Here is a 21,777-nt window from a genome sequence, read left to right as displayed (position 1 = left end):
CAGTCCAATAATGCTTCAAATTTGAAATTTTCTTCCAAATTACTGTCCCTCCTATCTCCGTAACCCTACAGAAACTCTGCAATAATTCCTCCCCACTCCCTTTTCCCCATAATTGGCAGCTGTGCCTTCAGCCATCCAAGCCCTAAGCTATACAATTCCCTCCCTAAGCACCTCCACCTCTCCTGCTTAAAGCCACTCCTTAAAAACCTACAATTTTGTCTGTTCTTATAGTTATGCTTCCAAGTGTCTCCTTCTTTGGCTATGTGCCATTTTTAAAATCTGATTATCTGGTGTCATTTCAATGCAACTTGTGGTCGGCTACAACTCAGATTTGTCTTGAGCTGTAGAAAATTCTCAATAAACCTCACTTACCAAGGTACTGAGCTCAGAAATAAAAACAAGAAATGCTGGAACCACTCAGCAGGTCTGGCAGCATCTGTGAAAAGAGAAGCAGAGTTAACGTTTCGGGTCAGTGACCCTTCGGATGTTTTTCGAAAGCTGACAATCAGGCAAATGGAAAAACAAAATGTTTAGATCTGGTGAAAGATCCACCCATGTCATTTCCTCAGCAGTTGACATGCCTGATGTGTTTTTCCTCCCTTTAACATTCCTCTGTGTCAGAAATATGGCATTGGATTTTTTGTCCTTTTTAGTGTGTGTGTGTGTGGAATTCCCCCAAAGTCGAGACTCAAGCCGTCAGATACCAAGCCCAGGAGAGCCTCTCTGACTTGTACCAACACGAAGCGCTGAGAGCTTTCTGATTGACAGCCTCGATGACCAATAAAAAGGGCCAACTGCGCCTTAGCCCTGACCTCACCAGAGCTGGGAGCCAATAGAAGGCGGAGGGGTGGGAATTCCCAACAAAAAAAAGTTGAATGTGAAGTTTGGACTTGAGAGTGTGTAAAAAAAAACTTTCCGGTGACGCGAGAAGGGTGATAATAAGAAGTGACCTCACGGTGTCTGCAACGGCAGAAAAGGCGGAAGTGAGTTTATTATTGGAAGGGTTGTTGCTGTTTAGGGTGTTTAACATTGTGTTCGAGCTGTTGGGACATGGCGAGTTTTAGTGGCAGTGACGATCCCGGAGAGAAGACTGACCGGAGAGCAGCAATGGGCTCTGGTAAGTGCATCAAAATGTCTCCAAGGGGAAAAGATCTTCCCTGTCTCTTGTTGCTTGGGTTGGACCTTCTAACCGACCTTAAATTCCACTCATCCCCTGTTTGACCCTCTCAGAGAATGATACAGCGTAGAAGGAGACCGTTCGGCCCATCTTGCCTGTGCTAGCTCTTTTGAAAGAGTCCCTACTTCCCCAATGCTCTTCCACCCCCCCCCCCCAAATTTTCTTTCCATAAAGTATCTGTCCAAATCCCTTTTGAATATGCTAGCACCATCCATTCCAGACAGGGCATTCCAGACCATAACAATTCACTGGGTACAGCAAAAATTCGAAGCTTGTCCGTTTGCTTTGGAGTGTCTGCCTTTGGGGGCAGTGACATGGGATCTGGAGGTAGGGAAGTATTTGGGAAATGCAGCTGGTAAAGGCTAGCCCGGCCCAGAGAAGAAACTCGGGGAGGGAAGTCAACCCACGAAGAGACTGCAGGATAAATTGCTAGTATAAGCATGATGGGCCAACTGGCCTTCGCCTGTGCTGCAAGGATCTAAATGGCAGGTGAAATAGGCAGAGGGGGCTGGCAGTCAGGAGAGAGCGAGCGAGCAAAAGGATTTTATCAAATGAAGGTGAGTCTGTGAATAGAATAGTTTTGAGAAAAGGAACTGAGAAAGAAAGTAAGACCCAGTCACCAATGACTCTGCGATTCAGTTGCAGTCAGGACTTTGTGCTGCTCACCCAGATATTATTTTTTCTGCTCTCGGTCTCTGTTCATCCTTGCACTCCACTTCAGTGCCTAGTATGAGGAGTTTATGCACGCTGACCCAAAGAAGGAAAGATCTGCAAACATGCCTCAACCTCCCAGCTTTGTGTCTCCTTGTCCTGCAACTCGTAGAAAAGCAATATAACTGTTAGAACGGAAAGAAAATTGGTGTATATTTTGAAAGCTGGAATTTCTTCAGCACCCTTTGTGTCCCAAGAACGGCCCCTCACCTGGTGTGAGTCTTCAAGATGCTTAAATTCTCATGATGATTGATTTCAGGGTCTTTAGTTTTCTGCCTGGGTTTTGCCTTGCTGATGGCACCAAGACTGCTCTGCTCAAAGTCACCAACAATGTTTTAAGTGACTGTACAGTGGGCCGAAGGGCCTGTTTCTGTGCTGTATAACTCTGTCTCTATGTAACACTTTCTCGTGTTCATGCAATGTTTGACACAGTCAATAATTGTTTAAAGCAGAAGAGTTTGGTTTCTTAACAAAATTCAGAAATCCTCCACAATCTACGAACATACGCATTAGGAGCAAGAGTAGGCCACTCGGCAATTTGAGCCTGCTCTGCCATTCAATAAGTTCATGGCTGAACTGATTACTCCACATTTCTACCTACCCCTGAGAACCATCCACCCTCTTGCTTATCAAGAATATATCTACCTCTGCCTTAAAAATATTCAAAGACGCTGCTTCAACCACCTTTTGAGGAAGAGAATTCCAAAGACACACAACCCTCTGAGAGAAAAAATTTCTCATCTCTGTCTTAAATGGGTGACCCCTTATTTTTAAACAGTGACCCCTAGTTTGAGATTCTCCCACAAGGGGAAACATCTATTCCACATCCACCCTGTCAAGACCCCTCAGGATCAGATATGTTTCAATCAAGTCGCCCCTTACTCTTCTAAATTCCGGCGGATACAAGCCTAGCCTGTCCAATCTTTCCTTGTAAGACAGCCCGCCCATTCCAGGTATTTGTCTAGTAAACCTTCACTACTGCCTCCAACGGATTTACATCCTTCCATAAATAAGGAGACCAGTACTGTACACAGTACTCCAGATGTGGTCTCACCAATGCCCTGTATAGCTGAAACATAACCTCCCTACTTTGTATTCAATTCCCCTTGGGATAAACAATAACATTGTATTAGCTTTCCTAATTACGTGCATACTAACCTTTTGCAATTCATGCACTGGGACACCCTGATCCCTCTGCATCTCAGAGCTCTGCAATCTCTCACCATTCAGATAATATGCTTTTTAAAAAATTTTCCTGCCAAAGTGGACAATTTCACACTTTCTCACATTATACTCCATTTGGCAAGTCTTTGCCCACTCACTTAACCTATTTAATTCCCTTTGTAGCCCAGCTATGTCCCCTTCACAAGTTACTTTCCTACCTATCTTTGTGTTATCAACAAATTTAGTAACCATACCTTTGGTCCTTTCATCTAAGCCATTTATAGAAATTGTAAAAAATTGAGGCCCCAGCACAGGTCCCTTTGGCACACCACTTGTTACATCTTGCCAACCAGAAAATGACCCATTTTTGCCTACTCTCTGTTTCCTGTTAGCTAGCCAATATTCTATCCATGCCAATATGTTACCCCCTACACCATGAGATTTTATTTTCTGCAGTAAACTTTGATGTGGCACCTTATCAAATGCCTTTTGGAAATCTAAGTACAATACAGCCACTGGTTCCCTTTATCCACAGCACATTTTAACTCCCTCAAAGAACTCCAATAAATTGGTTAAACATGATTTCCCTTTCACAAATCCATGTTGACTCTGCCTGATTACCTTGAATTTTTCTAAATGCCCTGCTTTAACGTTTCCCTAAGACGGATGTTAAGCTAACTGGCCTGTAGTTTCCTGCTTTCCCTTTTTGAATAAAGGAGTTAGATTCACTATTTTCTAATCTAACGGAACCTTCCCTGAATCTAGGGAATTTTGGAAAGTTAAAACTAATGTATCAAGAATCTCACTAGCCATTTCTTTTAACACCCTAGGATGAAGTCCATCAGGACCCAGGGACTTGTCAGCCGCAGTTCCAAAAATTTGTTCACTACCACTTCCCTGGTGATTGTAATTTTCTTAAGTTCCTCCCTCCCTTCCATTTCCTGATTTACAGTAAAAAATGGGATGTTACTTGTATCCTCAATAGTGAAGACTGATGCAAAATATCTGTTCATCTGCCATCTTCTTATTATCCATTATTAATTCCCCTACTCACTTTCTATAGGACCAACGCGCACTTTGTTAACTCTTCTCTTTTTTAAATATCTATAGAAACTCTTACTATCTGTCTTTTTATATTTGTAGCTAGCTTTCTCTCGTACTCTAATTTTACCTTCCTTATCAATCTTTAAGTCATCTTACTATTTTTTATATTCTGTCCAATCTTCTGACCTGCCTCCCATCTAAGTGCAAATATAGGGTTTTGTTTAAGTTTGATACTATCCTTAACTGTTTTAGTTAACCACGGATGGCGGGTCCCAGCGTTAGAATTTTTCTTTCTCGTTGAAATGTATCTATTTTGTGTATTCTGAAATATCCCCTTAAATGTCTGCCACTGCATCTCTATTAACCTATCCCTTAACCTGATTTGCCAGTTCACTTTAGCTAGCTCTGCTTTCATGCCCTCATAATTGCCCTTATTTAAGTTTAAAAACTAGTCTTGGACCCACACCTCTCTCCCTCAATCTGAGACACTTGAGAGGGTCCCTGATTTTGCCATCTGTTCCTTATTTTTGTAGGGCATGTCCCTGATTGCAGCCATCAAAAGGGAGGCCACCATATTGTAGGCAGCCATTTGTGGTGGATCTGGGGTTGGAGGACAGACATGATGCTATTGCTTAGTTTGTCCCGTTAGATGATGCTGCCATGTTCTTGGAAACCACTTTCCATTGTTTTCTCCAAATAATCCCCAAAGTGCCAGGATTCAAAACATCTACTTTGAATGTACTGGTTCATCTGGAAGCCTGTTAGTCAAGGGAAGCATAGATGTAGATGTTCATGAAGTCACCATCTGCATCAGGTAGTATTCTTGAATATTGCTGCTGAGGATGGCAGCGGACTTCGTTGGAACCTTGTCCGTTTGTCTCGGGTCCTCCTAGATGGCCCCTGATGCCTCCATGTAGGTGTGATTCCCATCTGGCATCATAGCCAGAGCATCTCCAGCAATGGCTTCTCTTCCTGCCCTGGCACGATTACCTTTGGAGTCCCACAATGATCTATCCTTGGCCCCTTCCTCTTTCTCATCTACATGTTGTTCCTTGTCAACATCACCTGCAGACATGAGACAGGTTTCACATGAATGATGATGCTGCCTACCTCTATCTTTCCGCTATATCTCTTAATGTCTCTGTGTTGTTGGATTGCTTGTCTGTTATCCAGTCTAGGTTGAACTACTGTTTGCTTAAGCTAAATGTTGAGAAGATAAAAGCCATCATTGTCAGTCCATGGTAACTGATTCCATCCTGTTCTCCACCACTGTCTCAGGCTGAACCAGACTATTTGCAATCATAGCACCCTATTCAACCCAGAGTTGAGCTTCAGAATCCATATCCTCTCAATGCAAAGATTTCCCACTGTTACCTCCGTAATATCATCTGCCTGTAACCCTATGTTACGACCAGGTGAGAAAGGTGTCTAGGGGTCTCTCTCTCTCTCCTCTTCCCCCTCCTCCCCCTCTCTCCTCCTCCCCCTCCCCCTCAAATTTCGTCAGTTTCCCTTTGCAGTGAGCAAATTTAATCCAAATTGACATAATCAAAATCTGTAACTTTTGAGTTTATAATAAATTTTGATTTTATTTTTCCAGATTCAGTTAACAGGACTCTAAATAGACAATCTGGAGCACTCTTGCGTAGGTTGGTATCTACCTTAACGTTACCTTCAACTTTCTATATATCTTTGTCATGTCAGTTGATAAAACAACATTACTGTTATAATTGTTACTGCTCTGTGTATTCTACTGGAAACCTTAATATAAAACAGTTTAGAGCCAAATCTTGTTTTCTCGTGGAGTAGTCTGTACATTTATTTCATTTAAAATGATCATGACATGATGGCAACTAATCTGCACCTTTTTCACGACCTCAGGTTGCCTCAAAAGATCTTCTGAAGTGTAGTCATCGTGATATAGAAAACATGAAGCAGGCACTAATTATTCAAAAATGTATATGCAGTAAGCCAGGACTTTAGTTAACAAGAATATACAATTTATATGGTAGAAGGCCTCTAAATGTAAGGAATAACTTAAATTAGAAGGACATAATTCTAAAATCTTCTTCTTTTTAAATTGGCGTGCAGGTTTGTCCTGGAGACAATCCACGAAGAAGATCCGCAAGCCCAGCTCAGCCCCGAGGATCTTGGTGGTACCAGGAGTGAGATTGATGAGCCTACAATCAAGGAAATATGCAAGAGTTTGAAGAAAATTGGGGATGAGCTGAACAGAAATGTTGAACTGCAACAGTATGTAACTGGGCAACATATGGAAGGGTTTACTGTTTATTGTTTCCTGTGTTGTAACTCACCTGGCAATTATTATATTTGGAGTCTCCCAGTAGTGCCAGTGGTAGAATGCTGGAGTCCAGGGTTGAGAACCTACTCCTCAAATCATCAACTTCAATTTATGTTTGAATTCTGCTATCCCACCGCCAATGGATGAGTTAGTTTGGTTCTGGCAAGGCAACCATATGCCTCACATGATGTGTCATGTGTGCTTTCCTGATCGGCCTCTTACTTTGCTCCATTATAAACTTAAGCTTATCCAAAACTCTGCTGCCCATATTCTAACTCGCACCAAGTCTCATTCACCCATCACCCCTCTGCTCACTGACCTTTCCTGGCCTAAATTCTTATTCTTGTTTTAAATTCCACTGTGGCTTTGCCCCTCCTTATCTCTGTCACTTCTTCCAGCACTACAATCCTCCGAGGTTGCTGTGCTGTTCCAATTCTGGCCGCTTACACATCCTGATTTTAATCACTTCACCATTGGCGCCATTATCTTCAGCAATCTAAGCCCTTTTTTTGTCTATCATAGTTCACACACATTGGCTATTTGGGTGAATTAACAGAGGGCCTTTATGAAACTTTATCCCAACATTAGTCCATACTTTCAGGAGAGGAGGCAAAGAAAATTAATTTTTGTTGATCTTAGTCCAGTGCAGCAAGCTCAGACTGCAATCATGTTCAAAACTAATGTGACATCTTAGTATTTTAGAGGCGACAGAAAAAGTATGCACTTACTGTTTAAGAGAAGATATTAGCAAATGTTGAACTGCTACAGACGACTGAAATTTTCTTTACTTAATGTTTTCTGATAACAGTGTAATCGAGAATGTACCTTTTGAAAACATCCGAGATGTATTATACAAAGTGGCTGAAGGGATATTGGTTGCTGATGGCTTGAATTGGGGACGAATTGTAACCTTCCTCTATTTTGCAGGCAAGCTTGTTTCTAAGGTAAGGTGAAATATCTGCATTATTATGTAAAATGAGCTATAGTATGTGTAATAAATATTTGTAGGTGATGATCAAATCTGTAATTTCATTCTGTGTTTCTGTGCCCTACAATGTTCACATTGTTTTGCACTAATAAAAGTAGTGTGTTAGATTGTAAAGTAAGGCCAGTGGAAGTGGGTTCCATTCCACTGTTTATTATTTAAGTAATTATGGAAATAAATATAAATCTGGTTAAAATGACTTTTTTCATTTTGAGATGCATGCCTTGAATTCGTAGAATAAACTCACAAGTGACATTGAGCAGAGAAAATAATTCATTGAATCTTCCACATTCTCACTCCTGCACGCCAACCTATAGCAGAAGAGTTAATTAAGCTATATAGCCCAGAAAGTGCTATTGCAACCCACCGTCCAATGCTGTGCTGTTAGTTGAGTGTATGTACATTTGCAGTTGTGGTGCTACAATTGGCCTTAAGTGTCCATGATATAACCACCATTATCAATTTTCCTCTGCTGCAAAGTTTATTGAGGGAAGCAATTTTAACCCACCCCGACTGGCAGGCATGGGGTGCATGTGCATTAAATTAGCTGTGCAAAGACTTCTCATCCCTGCCATGTTAATTAAGTCCTTTCAATTTTAGGAGGCTCTTTAAGACAAGGCAAAAACTGTCTTTTCTATTTGGGCCAGGAAGACCAGGCAGGTGGAGGGGGTGGCTTTTACGTCCCGCAACTTGATTTGCTTGAAGCCTCTTTCCACCTCGGCCCAGACGTGAAACTAATAGCACCTGGCAGATTAGTTGCTTGCATCGTCTCCTTTCCATCCTTTCCTGTTCGATTTACATGTAAACGTCACGTAAGAGAGTCAGGCTCGCTGATGATACCACCCGTGGCTAGCCTGCCAACACTCTGTAGCCGTGCTTATGAATAATAAGATGGAGTACTAAAGAGTGGGTTGCACCTACTGATCTGTAATCCAACAAAAAAATGTATATCTTCAGGAGAGATACGGAAGGAAGAATATTGGGTGGTCGCTTTCTTTTTATGCTGCTTTTCAGTAACTTTACCATCCCTTTGCAGGCACTGACAAAACTAAGAGCAATGATTCAACCTATAATCAATTGGTCTTTAGATTTGATTCACACCCGTGTTATTCCATGGATTGAGCAACAAGGCGGATGGGTAAGTTAAAGTGTTAGTATTTGCATGAAATTGGGGCAAAACTACGGAAGGGCTACACTGTGGAATCATGGAGGCATAAATGTTTACAACCCTCTTAAGTGAGAAGGTGGCTATTTGGCCCATTTATATCTGTGCCAGCCCTTTGCCAGAGCAATCCAAAACTCCCATATGCTTAGATTTCCCTGTGCTTAAAATATTCATCCACTGTTCTCTTTAAAAAGGTACAAAAGTTTCTGCCTCAATTAGTTCCCGTGGCAAAAGATTATAGAATCATTTTGTTTTAGAAAATCTCTTAATGTTTCACTTCTTTTAGTATTTTAAATTGATGACTCCCCATTTAGAAGAAACTGTATTTTCATATTCTTTTTTTCTTTTGGGCCTCCTTATCTCGAGAGACAATGGATACGCGCCTGGAGGTGGTCAGTGGTTTGTGAAGCAGCGCCTGGAGTGGCTATTAAGGCCAATTCTGGAGTGACAGGCTCTTCCACAGGTGCTGCAGAGAAATTTGTTTGTTGGGGCTGTTGCACAGTTGGCTCTCCCCTTGCGCCTCTGTCTTTTTTCCTGCCAACTACTAAGTCTCTTCGACTCGCCACAATTTAGCCCTGTCTTTATGGCTGCCCGCCAGCTCTGGCGAATGCTGGCAACTGACTCCCACGACTTGTGATCAATGTCACACGATTTCATGTTGCGTTTGCAGACGTCTTTATAACGGAGACATGGACGGCCGGTGGGTCTGATACCAGTGGCGAGCTCGCTGTACAATGTGTCTTTGGGGATCCTGCCATCTTCCATGCGGCTCACATGGCCAAGCCATCTCAAGCGCCGCTGACTCAGTAGTGTGTATAAGCTGGGGATGTTGGCCGCTTCAAGGACTTCTGTGTTGGAGATATAGTCCTGCCACCTGATGCCAAGTATTCTCCGAAGGCAGCGAAGATGGAATGAATTGAGACGTCGCTCTTGGCTGGCATACGTTGTCCAGGCCTCGCTGCCGTAGAGCAAGGTACTGAGGACACAGGCCTGATACACTCGGACTTTTGTGTTCCGTGTCAGTGCGCCATTTTCCCACACTCTCTTGGCCAGTCTGAACATAGCAGTGGAAGCCTTACCCATGCGCTTGTTGATTTCTGCATCTAGAGACAGGTTACTGGTGATAGTTGAGCCTAGGTAGGTGAACTCTTGAACCACTTCCAGAGCGTGGTCGCCAATATTGATGGATGGAGCATTTCTGACATCCTGCCCCATGATGTTCGTTTTCTTGAGGCTGATGGTTAGGCCAAATTCATTGCAGGCAGACGCAAACCTGTCGATGAGACTCTGCAGGCATTCTTCAGTGTGAGATGTTAAAGCAGCATCGTCAGCAAAGAGGAGTTCTCTGATGAGGACTTTCCGTACTTTGGACTTCGCTCTTAGACGGGCAAGGTTGAACAACCTGCCCCCTGATCTTGTGTGGAGGAAAATTCCTTCTTCAGAGGATTTGAACGCATGTGAAAGCAGCAGGGAGAAGAAAATCCCAAAAAGTGTGGGTGCGAGAACACAGCCCTGTTTCACACCACTCAGGATAGGAAAGGGCTCTGATGAGGAGCCACCATGTTGAATTGTGCCTTTCATATTGTCATGGAATGAGGTGATGATACTTAGTAGCTTTGGTGGACATCCGATCTTTTCTAGTAGTCTGAAGAGACCACGTCTGCTGACGAGGTCAAAGGCTTTGGTGAGATCAATGAAAGCAATGTAGAGGGGCATCTGTTGTTCACGGCATTTCTCCTGTATCTGACGAAGGGAGAACAGCATGTCAATAGTCGATCTCTCTGCACGAAAGCCACACTGTGCCTCAGGGTAGACGCGCTCGGCCAGCTTCTGGAGCCTGTTCAGAGCGACTCGAGCAAAGACTTTCCCCACTATGCTGAGCAGGGAGATTCCACGGTAGTTGTTGCAGTCACCGCGGTCACCTTTGTTTTTATAGAGGGTGATGATGTTGGCATCGCGCATGTCCTGGGGTACTGCTCCCTCGTCCCAGCACAGGCATAGCAGTTCATGTAGTGCTGAGAGTATAGCAGGCTTGGCACTCTTGATTATTTCAGGGGTAATGCTGTCCTTCCCAGGGGCTTTTCCGCTGGCTAGGGAATCAATGGCATCACTGAGTTCCGATTTGGTTGGCTGTATGTCCAGCTCATCCATGACTGGTAGAGGCTGGGCTGCATTGAGGGCAGTCTCAGTGACAGCATTCTCCCTGGAGTACAGTTCTAGGTAGTGCTCAACCCAGCGGTCCATCTGTTTGCGTTGGTCAGTGATTATGTCCCCCGATTTAGATTTGAGGGGGGTGATCTTCTTGATGGTTGGCCCAAGAGCTCTCTTCATGCCATCATACATTCCTCTGATGTTTCCGGTGTCTGAGGCCAGCTGAATATGGCTGCATAGGTGTTGCCAGTAGTCGTTTGCGCAACGCCTAGCTGTTTTCATATTAATTCTATCAAAAACATATGAACATACCCTTCATCTGTAATGTAGTAAATATCCGTGTTTATAGTATGCACTTTTGTAACTTAAGTCTTTCCTCATCTGAAGTTTTCCAACCCTGTCAACAGTCTGGTAAATCTGTAGTGGATGCTTTCTAAGCCAGAGTACTGCATTCAGTTCTTGACACCGCATATCAAGATTGAATTACGAGGACAGGTTGCATAGATAACGCTTACATTGCGTTGAGTATAGAAGAATTAAGGGGTGATCCGATGGACATGGTGAAGGTGAGTAAAGTTGATAGAGTAGGTATAGAAAAGCTATTTCCTCTGGTGGGTCAGCTAAGGGATGATGTCAGAAAGGCTGCCTTCACACAAAAGGTAGTGGAAACTTGGAATTCTTGAAATCATGGAGTCATTTACGACAGAGAAAGAGGCCATTTGGCCCATTGTGTCCATGCCAGCTTTCCATGGAGCAATCCAGTCAGTCCCAACTCGCGCGCTCGATCCCTGTGCCCCTGCAAGTTTATTTCCTTCACGTGCCCATCCAATTTCCATTTGAAATCATCTGATTGTCTCGGATTCCAGCAGCACTGTGGACAGCCAGCTCCTGGTCATTACCACTCGCTGCATTAAAATGGAACAAAGTTCTTTCTCACATTTCCCCTGTATCTGCCCAAAACCTTCAATCTGTGTCCCCTAGTCCTTGTACCACTGGTTAATTTTTCCTTGTCTAACTTGTATCTAAGACAGTCATAACCATTTAGTAGTACAGAACTTGAGGCTTGGTGAAAATAGAGATATATTGTCGAGGCTTTTTGTCTTGCACTCTTTTTTTTATTCATTCACGGGATGTGGGCGTCGCTGGCCAGGCCAGCATTTATTGCACATCACTAATTGCCCTTGAGAAGGTGGTGATGAGCTGCCTTCTTGAACCGCTGCAGTCCATGTGGGGTAGGTACACCCACAGTGCTGTTAGGAAGGGAGTTCCAGGATTTTGACCCGGCGACAGTGAAGGAACGGCGATATAGTTCCAAGTCAGGGTGGTGTGTGACTTGGAGGGGAACTTGCAGGTGGTGGTGTTCCCATGTATTTGCTGCCCTTGTCCTTCTAGTTGGTAGAGGTCGCAGGTTTGGAAGGTGCTGTCGAAGGAGCCTTGGTGCATTGCTGCAGTGCATCTTGTAGATGGTACACACTGCTGCCACTGTGCGTCGGTGGTGGAGGGAGTGAATGTTTGCAGATGGGGTGCCAATCAAGCGGGCCGCTTTGTCCTGGATGGTGTCGAGCTTCTTGAGTGTTGTTGGAGCTGCACCCATCCAGGCAAGTGGAAAGTATTCCATCACACTCCTGACTTGTGCCTTGCAGATTGTGGACAGGCTTTGGGGAGTCAGGAGGTGAGTTACTCACTTCAGGATTCCTAGCCTCTAACCTGCTCTTGTAGCCATGGTATTTATATGGCTACTCCAGTTCAGTTTTCGGTCAATGGTAGCCCCTAGGATGTTGATAGTGGGGGAATTCAGCGATGGTAATGCTGTTGAATGTCAAGGGGAGATGGTTAGATTCTCTTTTGTTGGAGATGGTCATTGCCTGGCACTTGTGTGGCGCGAATGTTACTTGCCACTTATCAGCCCAAGCCTGGATATTGTCCAGGTCTTGCTGCATTTCTACACAGACTGCTTCAGTATCTGAGGAGTTGCGAATGGTGCCGAACATTGTTCAATCATTAGCGAACATCCCCACTTCTGACCTTATGATTGAAGGAAGCTCATTGATGAAGCAGCTGAAGATGGTTGGGCCTAGGACACTACCCTGAGGTACTCCTGCAGTGATGTCCTGGAGCTCAGTTGATTGACCTCCAACAACCACAACCATCTTCCTTTGTGCTAGGTATGACTCCAGCCAGCGGAGGGTTTCCCCCCTGATTCCCATTGACCTCAGTTTTGCTAGGGCTCCTTGATGCCATACTCGGTCAAATGCTGCCTTGATGTCAAGGACAGTCACTCTCACCTCACCTCTTGAGTTCAGCTCTTTTGTCCATGTTTGAACCAAGGCTGTAATGAGGTCAGGAGCTGAGTGGCCCTGGCGGAACCCAAACTGAGCATCACTGAGCAGGTTGTTGCTAAGCAAGTGCCGCTTGATGGCATTGTTGATGACACCTTCCATCACTTTACTGATGATTGAGAGTAGGCTGATGGGGCGGTAGTTGGCCGGGTTGGATTTGTCCTGCTTTTTGTGTACCGGACATACCTGGGCAATTTTCCACATTCAGGGTAGATGCCAGTGTTGTAGCTGTACTGGAACAGCTTGGCTAGGGGTGCAGCAAGTTCTGGAGCACAGGTCTTCAGTACTATTGCCAGAAATTTGTCAGGGCCCATAGCTTTTGCAGTATCCAGTGCCTTCAGTCGTTTCTTGATATCACGTGGAGTGAATCGAATTGGCTGAAGTCTGGCATCTGTGATGCTGGGGACTTCAGGAGGAGGCCGAGATGGATCATCAACTCGGCACTTCTGGCTGAAGATTGTTGCAAATGCTTCAGCCTTATCTTTCGCACTGATGTGCTGGGCTCCCCCATCATTGAGGATGGGGATATTTGTGGAGCCACCTCCTCCAGTTAGTTGTTTAATTGTCCACCACCATTCATGGCTGGATGTGGCAGGACTGCAGAACTTAGATCTGATCCGTTGGTTATGGGATCGCTTAGCTCTGTCTATCGCATGCTGCTTCTGCAGTTTGGCATGCAAGTAGTCCTGGGTTGTAGCTTCACCAGGTTGACCCCTCATTTTGAGGTATGCCTGGTGCTTCTCCTGGCATGCCCTCCTGCACTCTTCATTGAACCAGGGTTGGTCTCCTGGCTTGATGGTAATGGTAGAGTGGGGGATATGCCGGGCCATGAGGTTACAGATTGTGGTTGAGTACAATTCTGCTGCTGCTGATGGCCCACAGCGCCTCCTGGAGGCCCAGTTTTACATTGCTAGATCCGTTCGAAATCTATCCCATTCAGCACGGCGATAGTGCCACACAACATGATGGACGGTATCCTCAATGTGAAGGCGGGACTTCGTCTCCACAAGGACTGTGCGGTGGTCACTCCTACCAATACTGTCATGGACAGATGCATCCGCGGCAGGCAGATTGGTGAGGATGAGGTCAAGTATGTTCTTCCCTCTTGTTGGTTCCCCCACTACCTGCCGCAGACCCAGTCTAGCAGCCATGTCCTTTAGGACTCGGCCAGCTCGGTCAGTAGTGGTGCTACTGAGCCAATCATGGTGATGGACATTGAAGACCCCACCCAGAGTACATTTTGTGCCCTTGCCACCCTCAGTGCTTCCTCCAAGTGGTGTTCAACATGGACAAGTACTGAGTCATCAGCTGAGGGAGGGTGGTAGGTGGTAATCAGTAGGAGGTTACCTTGCCCATATTTAACCTGATGCCATGAGACTTCATGAGGTCCGGAGTTGATGTTGAGGACTCCCAGGGCAACTCCCTCCCTACTGTATACCACTGTGCCACCACCTCTGCTGGGTCTGTCCTGCCGGTGGGACAGGACGTACCCAGGGATGGTGATGGCATTGTCTGGGACATTGTCTGTTCGGTATGATTCCGTGAGTATGACTTTGTCAGGCTGTTGCTTGACTAGTCTGTGGGACAGCTCTCCCAACTTTGGCACAAGCCCCCAGATGTTAGTAAGGAGGACTTTGCAGGGTCGACAGGGCTGGGTTTGCTGTTGTCATTTCCGGTGCGTAGGTCGATGCCAGGTGGTCCGTCCGGTTTCATTCCTTTTTATAGACTTCGTAGTGGTTAGGTACAACTGAGTGGCTTGCTCGGCCATTTCAGAGGGCATCTAAGAGTGCTTATTGCTGTGGGTCTGGAGTCACATGTAGGCCAGACCAGGTAAGGACAGCAGATTTCCTTCCCTAAAGGACATTAGTGAACCAGATGGGTTTTTACAACAATCGACAATGGTTTCATGGCCATCGTTAGACTAGTTTTTAATTCCAGATTTTTTTTTTTTATTAAGTTCAAATTCCACCTTCTGCTGTGGTGGGATTCGAACCCATGTCCAGAGGAATACCCTGGGTCTCTGGGTTACTAGTCCAGTGATAATACCACTACGCCACTGCCTCCCCACTCATCAGGACAATTGCAAGAATAACCAATGTAAGGGAAAACAACAACTTCTACTGCATGAGAAGAGAGTGCTGATTGGTTGGCAAGTGAACTCTGATTGGCAGAGGCATTGTCATGGCAAATGCACCAGTTTATGGTGACTGATAGTTAACTGCCAAACTTTGTTTAAAATTTAAACCAGGCAGCTGGACTCTGGTCAAGGCATTGCCCTGAGGAATGAACCAGCGAATGGCTGTTACTTATTTTGTTTAGCTGAAACAGGCGCAATGTTTGTACATATTTTCTCTGTCTGTCCAGTGTATTAATATATGTAGCTTCCAGTACATGCAAATACACCACACTGCGAGCCCGACTGACAGTCTTAAATTGGTTGTCAGCGTAATTCTTAGCACACTGTGGATTATTTAGCAAATGTTGTCCAATTGCGGAATCATATCTAATGTTGGACATTGTGTTTTGAGTTTTGCAAGCATGGGCTGGTTGGGTACGGCCTGTTCCTTGCCCGTTGCGAACAGCAGAAGGGACATATTGTTTGATACGATCTGCCAATCTTTGGGACGTATGGACTATTTACCTCGCATCATACTGGCTGGTGGAGTGATGAAAATCAGGAGTGCACAAGTGGTCAGAATTGGAGGAAGGCAGAGATCTTGGAGGGTTGTAGGGCAGGACAAGGTTACAATGATGGAGATGGGCGAGACCATGGAGGGACAGTGAATGGTGAACCAGAATGGAAGCAACACCAGAACTGAGGAAAATACAATTTTGTATTAACAAATATTCTTCAATAATGTTCATACCTGGATGGGTGCAGCTCCAACAACACTCAAGAAGCTCAACACTATCCAGAATAAAGCCCACCTGATTGGCACCCTATCCACCAACTTCAACATTCACTCCTTTCAACACTGACGCGCAGTAGCATTCATGTGTACCATCTACAAGATGCACTGCAGTGACTCACCAAGGCTCCTTCGACAGCACCTTCCAAACCCATGACCTCTACCATCTAGAAGGACAAGGGCAGCAGATGCATAGGAACACCACCACCTACAAGTTCCCTGCGAGCCACACATCATCCTGACTTGGAACTATATTGCCGTTCCTTCACTGTTGCTGGGTCAAAATCCTGGAACTCCCTCCCTAACAGCACTGTGGGTATACCTACACCCCAAGGACTGCAGTGCTTCATGAAGGCAACGTGGATTTACGAAAGGGAAATCATGCTTGACAAATCTACTGGAATTTTTTGAGGATGTAACTCGTAGATTAGATAAGGGAGAACCAGTGGATGTGGTGTATTTGGACTTTCAGAAGGTTTTCTTTTAAGGTCCCACATAAGAGATTAGGGTGCAAAATTAAAGCGCATGGGATTGGGGGTAAGGTACTGACATGGATAGAGAACTGGTTGGCAGACAGGAAACAAAGAGTAGGAATAAACGGGTCTTTTTCTGAGTGGCAGGAAGTAACTAGTGGGGTACCGCAGGGATCAGTGCTAGGACCGCAGCTATTCACAATATATATTAAATGATATAGGTGAGGGAATTAAATGGAATATATCCAAGTTTGCAGATGACACAAAGCTGGTTGGGAGTGTGAGCTGTGAGGAAGTTGCAGTGAAGCTCCAGTGCGTTTTGGACAGGTTGAGTGAGTGGGCAAATACATGGCAGATGCAGTATAATGGGGATAAATGTGAGGTTATCCACTTTTTGGTGGCAAAAACGGAAGGCAGATTATTATCTGAATGGCGATAGATTGGGAAAGGGGGAGGTGCAGTGTCCTTGTGCACCGGTTGCTGAAAGTAAGCATGCAGGTGCAGCAGACAGTTAAGAAGGCAAATGGTATGTTGGCCTTCATAGAGAGAGGATTCGAGTACAGTAGCAAGGATGTCTTGCTACAATTATACAAGGCCTTGGTGAGACCACATCTGGAGTATTGCGTGCAGTTTTGGTCTCCTTTATCTGAGGAAGGATGTTCTTGCTACAGAGGCAGTGCAGTGAAGGTTCACCAGACTGATTCCTGGGATAGCAGGACTGACGTATAAAGAGAGATTGGGTCGATTAGGCTTGTATTTGCTAGAGTTTAGAAGAATGAGAGGGGATCTCATAGAAACCTACAAAATTCTAACAAGACTGGATGTTCCCGATGGTGGGGGAGTCCAGGACGAGGGGTCATAGTCTAAGGATAAGGGGTAAGCCATTTAGGATTGAGATGAGGAGAGATTTCTTCACCCAGAGAGTGGTGAAGCTGTGGAATTCTCTACCACGGAAAGCAGTTGAGGCCAAATCATTAAATATATTCAAGGAAGAGTTAGATATAGTTCTTAGGGCTAAAGGGATCAAGGGATACGGGGAGAAAGTGGGAACGGGTTACTGAGTTTGGATGATCAGCCATGATCATATTGAATGGTGGTGCAGGCTCCAAGGGCCGAATGGCCTACTCCTGCTCCTATTTTTCTATGTTTCTAAGGCGACTCACCACCACCTTCTCGAGGGCAATTATGGATGGGCAATAAATGCTGGCCTGGCACACATCCCGTCAACAAATTTTTAAAAACAGCCCCTCAGCTGGGAACTGTATAGGTATAAAGAACGTTATTGAAGAATATTTATTTGGAGATACAGCACTGAAACAGGCCCTTCGACCCACCGAGTCTGTGCCAACCGTCAACCACCCATTTTATACTAATCCTACATTAATCCTGTACCACATCCCCACAATTCTCCTACCACCTACCTACACTAGGGGCAATTTACAATGGCCAATTTACCTATTAACCTGCAAGTCTTTGGCTGTGGGAGGAAACTGGCAGAAACCCACACGGTCACAGGGAGAACTTGCAAACTCCACATAGACAGTACCCAGAATCGAACCCGGGTCCCTGGAGCTGTGAGGCTGCGGTGCTAACCACTGCGCCGCCCCATTTGTTACTATAAAGTCGCATTTTCTTTAGTTCTGATCTTGCTTCTGGTACACCATTTGGTATATTTTTAAATTTTACTTTTAACCGATCCTGCTCATATTCTGCAATATTTATGCTGATTGCTTTGACATTAAGTTGTTGATTTGCAATTAATTAATTTGTTGTTTTCTTTTAGGAGATGATCTTTTCTTACTTTGGAACTCCAACATGGCAGACTTTTGCATTCTTTTCAGCGGGTCTAATTACTGGCGTTTTGGCGATACTGAAATTGACTTAACAACACTGTTCGATACACAGACTGCAATCCAATGATTTATTCTCCAATTCTCTTGCACCTGGACCTAAGGGAATCCTCTGTACAAATCTGTTTTACTTGAAATAGTGGGATTGCTAATCATGAACTTGTGAATCATTGGACAGTTTTACATTTATCCTCATTACTTGATTTTTAATTTTTTACATTGTTTCTTAGAATTCGTTTTTTTTTGTTGCTTGAAGTGGAATGTTTTTCCAACTAGCTGACTTTTTTAAAACTTGCAGCGGGTATTTCTGACAAAGTACTTTCTAATAACACCGCAAGTGTTAATGGCGTATCATGAACTTTTTAAATTTGTTGCCAAAAACATAGGATAAAACTGTTGGTTTGGTATCTAAAGAAGCTAAGTTACCTTCAAAAAGCAGTTAGACGTATTTTACTTTTTAATACTTTCAACAGTACAGCAGTTTTTACTGTGTTTTTTTAAATAACTGGCCTTATCCACCTTTAAACAGTTAGAATCAGGAATGTAGCATTGATAGGGCAGGCGGAGGCCATTCAGCCCCTGGAGCCTGTTCCATCATTAAATTAGATCATGGCTGATTTGTATCTTAACTTGATCTATCCACCTTGGTTTCATATCCCTTAATACCCTTGCGTAACAAAAATCGGTCATTCTCCGTTTTGAAATTTTCATTTGACCTCCAGCCTCAACAACTTTTTGAGGAAGAGAATTCCAGATTTACGCTATCCTTTTGTGCGAAGAAATTTTTTTGACATCACTTGACATGGCGTAGCTCTAATTTTAAGGTCATGGGCTTTCCCACTGGAGGAAATTATTTAATTCTATCTATCCTGTCAAATCCTTTAGCCATTTCAAATGCTCCAATTAGATCGGCCCTTAAGTTTCTATGCTGAATGGAGAACAAGCCTAATCTATGCAACCTATGGTCATTATTTAACCTTTTTAGCTCTGGTATCAGTCTGGTGAATCTGTACTGCATCCCTGCCCAAGAGCACCATATCCTCCTTGAGGTGCAGTGCCCAAAACTGAATGCAGTAGTCTAAATGGGGTATAGTAGCTTTAAATAACAGTAACATTATTTTATTTTATTTAGAGATACAGCACTGAAACAGGCCCTTCGGCCCACTGAGTCTGTGCCGACCAACAACCACCTGTTTATACTAACCCTGCAGTAGTCCCATAATCCCTACCACCTACCTACCCTAGGGGCAATTGCTAATGGCCAATTTACCTATCAACCTGCAAGTCTTTGGCTGTGGGAGGAAACCGGAGCACCCGGCGAAAACCCACGTAGTCACAGGGAGAACTTGCAAACTCCACACAAGCAGTACCCAGAATTGAACCCGGGTCCCTGGAGCTGTGAGGCTGCAGTGCTAACCACTGTGCCGCCCCAACCAATTGTATTTCAGTCCCTTTGAAATAAAGACCAGTATTCTGTTAGCCTTTTCAGTTCACTCCATACGTGATAAAGCCTGGCTACCCGACCCGAACCCGCCTAGACCCAACTACATATGTTGGGTTTGGGTCGGGTCGAAATTCCGAGTCCAGCATTCGGGCTCTGGTTGCACTGGACGCTGCTTCCGGGAAATCACGGGATCAGGCTCACTCATGATTCCCCGTAACACCAGCTGTAGGAATAGCCTGCTGCCGGAACAGATGAAGGAAATTCGTGTCGGGTCAGGTTGGGCACGAAAAAAATTAAAGGGCTTGGGCTCGGCTCGGCTCGGCTCGGGTTCGGGTTGGCTGTGGTCGTGTCGGGTTTTAATTTTATACCTGAGCCAGGCTTTAATACTGGAGCTCTGCCAGACATGCTCCGGTTTCCTCCTACAAGCCAAAAGACTTGCAGGTTGGAAGGTAAATTGGCCATTATAAATTGCCACTAGTATAGGTAGGTGGTAGGGAAATATAGGGACAGGTGGGGATGTGGTAGGAATATGGGATTAGTGTAGGATTAGTATAAACGGGTGGTTGATGGTCGGCACAGACTCGGTGGGCCGAAGGGCCTGTTTCAGTGCTGTATCTCGAAACTCAACTAAACTTGATACTCCTTTGAATCACTGTTGAACGGGCCATGTAGCAGTAGATATTTATGGAACATCTTGTGTGATAATCATATTATCTTCAAACTGCAGGTAATCTGAGTCGGAAGGTTGTGGGCTCACTTCCTGTTTACATGTCACAATTTTACTTCATACTGTGGAAAAGCTACAATTTGAATTATGTCAGTACATTGTGATTTAAAAAAAAATCTTTTTCTCTATTTGAATTCAGTTGTGGATGCTGTATAATGTTACACAAATTTAGGTAACAAAAACAACAACTTATGTTTATATAGTGCCTTTAACTTAAATGGTGCTTCACAGGAGCATTATAAAACAAAATGACGCTGAGTCACATCAGACCAGAGAACCAGAAGCTTGGTGAAAAAGGTACGTTTTAAGTAGTGTCTTAAAGGAGGAAAGGGGTAGAGAAGTGGAGAGGTGTAGGGAGGGTATTCCAGACTTGGGGCCGAGGCAACTGAAGGCACGGTCTCGAATGGTGGAGCGATTAGAACTGGCGAGGCTCAAAAGTCTAGAATTAGAGAAGCGCAGATATCTTGAGGGGTGGGATTGTGGGACTGGAGGAGATTAGAGATAGTGAGAGGCGAAGCCATGGAGGGATTTGAAAACCAGGATAAGAATTTTGAAATTTAGACATTGCTTGACCAGGGGTCAGTGTAGGTCAGCAAGCACAAGGGTGATAGGGGAACGTGACTTGGTGAGTCAGGATATGGGCAACAGAGTTTTGGAATGACCTGAAGTTTACAGAGGATAGAATTTGGGAGACCAATCAGGAGTGTGTCAGAATAGTCAAGTCTGGTGGTAACTAAGGCATGAATGAGGGTTCCAGCAGCAGATAAGCTAGTCGGGTGATGTTATGGAAGTGGAAGGTGGGATTAGGCATGGCGTGAGTATGTGGTGGGAAGCTCGTCTCGGGTTCAAATGTGACACCAAGGTTCTGCACAGTCTGGTTTAGTCTCAGATAGTTGCCAAACAAAGAACAGTACAGCACAGGAACAGGCCATTCGGCCCTCCAAGCCTGCGCTGATCTTGATGCCTACCTAAACTAAAACCTTCTGCACTTCCGGGGACCGTATCCCTCTATTCCCATCCTATTCATGTATTTGTCAAGATGCCTCTTAAATGTCGCTTTCGTACCTGCTTCCACCACCTCCCCCGGCAGCAAGTTCCAGGCATTCACCACCCTCTGTGTAAAGAACTTGCCTCACACATCCCCTCTAAACTTTGCCCCTCTCACCTTAAACCCATGTCCCCTAGTAACTGACTCTTCCACCCTGGGAAAAAGCTTCTGACTATCCACTCTGTCCATGCCGCTCATAACTTTGTAAACCTCTATCATGTCGCCCCTCCACCTCCGTCGTTCCAGTGAAAACAATCCGAGTTTATCCAACCTCTCCTCATAGCTAATGCC

The 21,777-nt window shown here is 44.7% G+C and overlaps 1 protein-coding gene across 1 annotated transcript; it reads left to right on the top strand.

Annotated features, from left to right (window-relative positions):
• Positions 1-895: 895 nt before the first annotated feature.
• On the top strand, positions 896-20,572 carry zgc:153993 (uncharacterized protein LOC767645 homolog). The gene is made up of 6 exons (XM_068046539.1): positions 896-1,117; positions 5,694-5,742; positions 6,185-6,346; positions 7,204-7,339; positions 8,417-8,518; positions 18,201-20,572. The coding sequence occupies exons 1-6, from the start codon at positions 1,051-1,053 to the stop codon at positions 18,300-18,302; spliced, it is 618 nt and encodes a 205-aa protein (XP_067902640.1). The 5' UTR covers positions 896-1,050; the 3' UTR covers positions 18,303-20,572.
• The last annotated feature ends 1,205 nt before the right edge of the window (positions 20,573-21,777 follow it).

Source organism: Heterodontus francisci, chromosome 14, assembly GCF_036365525.1.
Source record: "Heterodontus francisci isolate sHetFra1 chromosome 14, sHetFra1.hap1, whole genome shotgun sequence".
Taxonomy (NCBI): Eukaryota; Metazoa; Chordata; class Chondrichthyes; order Heterodontiformes; family Heterodontidae; genus Heterodontus; species Heterodontus francisci.
Note: the sequence above shows the minus strand (reverse complement) of the source record. Positions and strands in the feature narration are given on the sequence as shown.

Bases quoted from the DNA above. Each gene is read 5' to 3' on its own strand.
- zgc:153993 (XM_068046539.1), top strand. From the start codon at position 1,051: ATGGCGAGTTTTAGTGGCAGTGACGATCCCGGAGAGAAGACTGACCGG. The intron at 1,118-5,693 runs GTAAGTGCATCA...TTATTTTTCCAG, and splicing joins GAGAGCAGCAATGGGCTCTG to ATTCAGTTAACAGGACTCTA. The intron at 7,340-8,416 runs GTAAGGTGAAAT...ATCCCTTTGCAG, and splicing joins CAGGCAAGCTTGTTTCTAAG to GCACTGACAAAACTAAGAGC.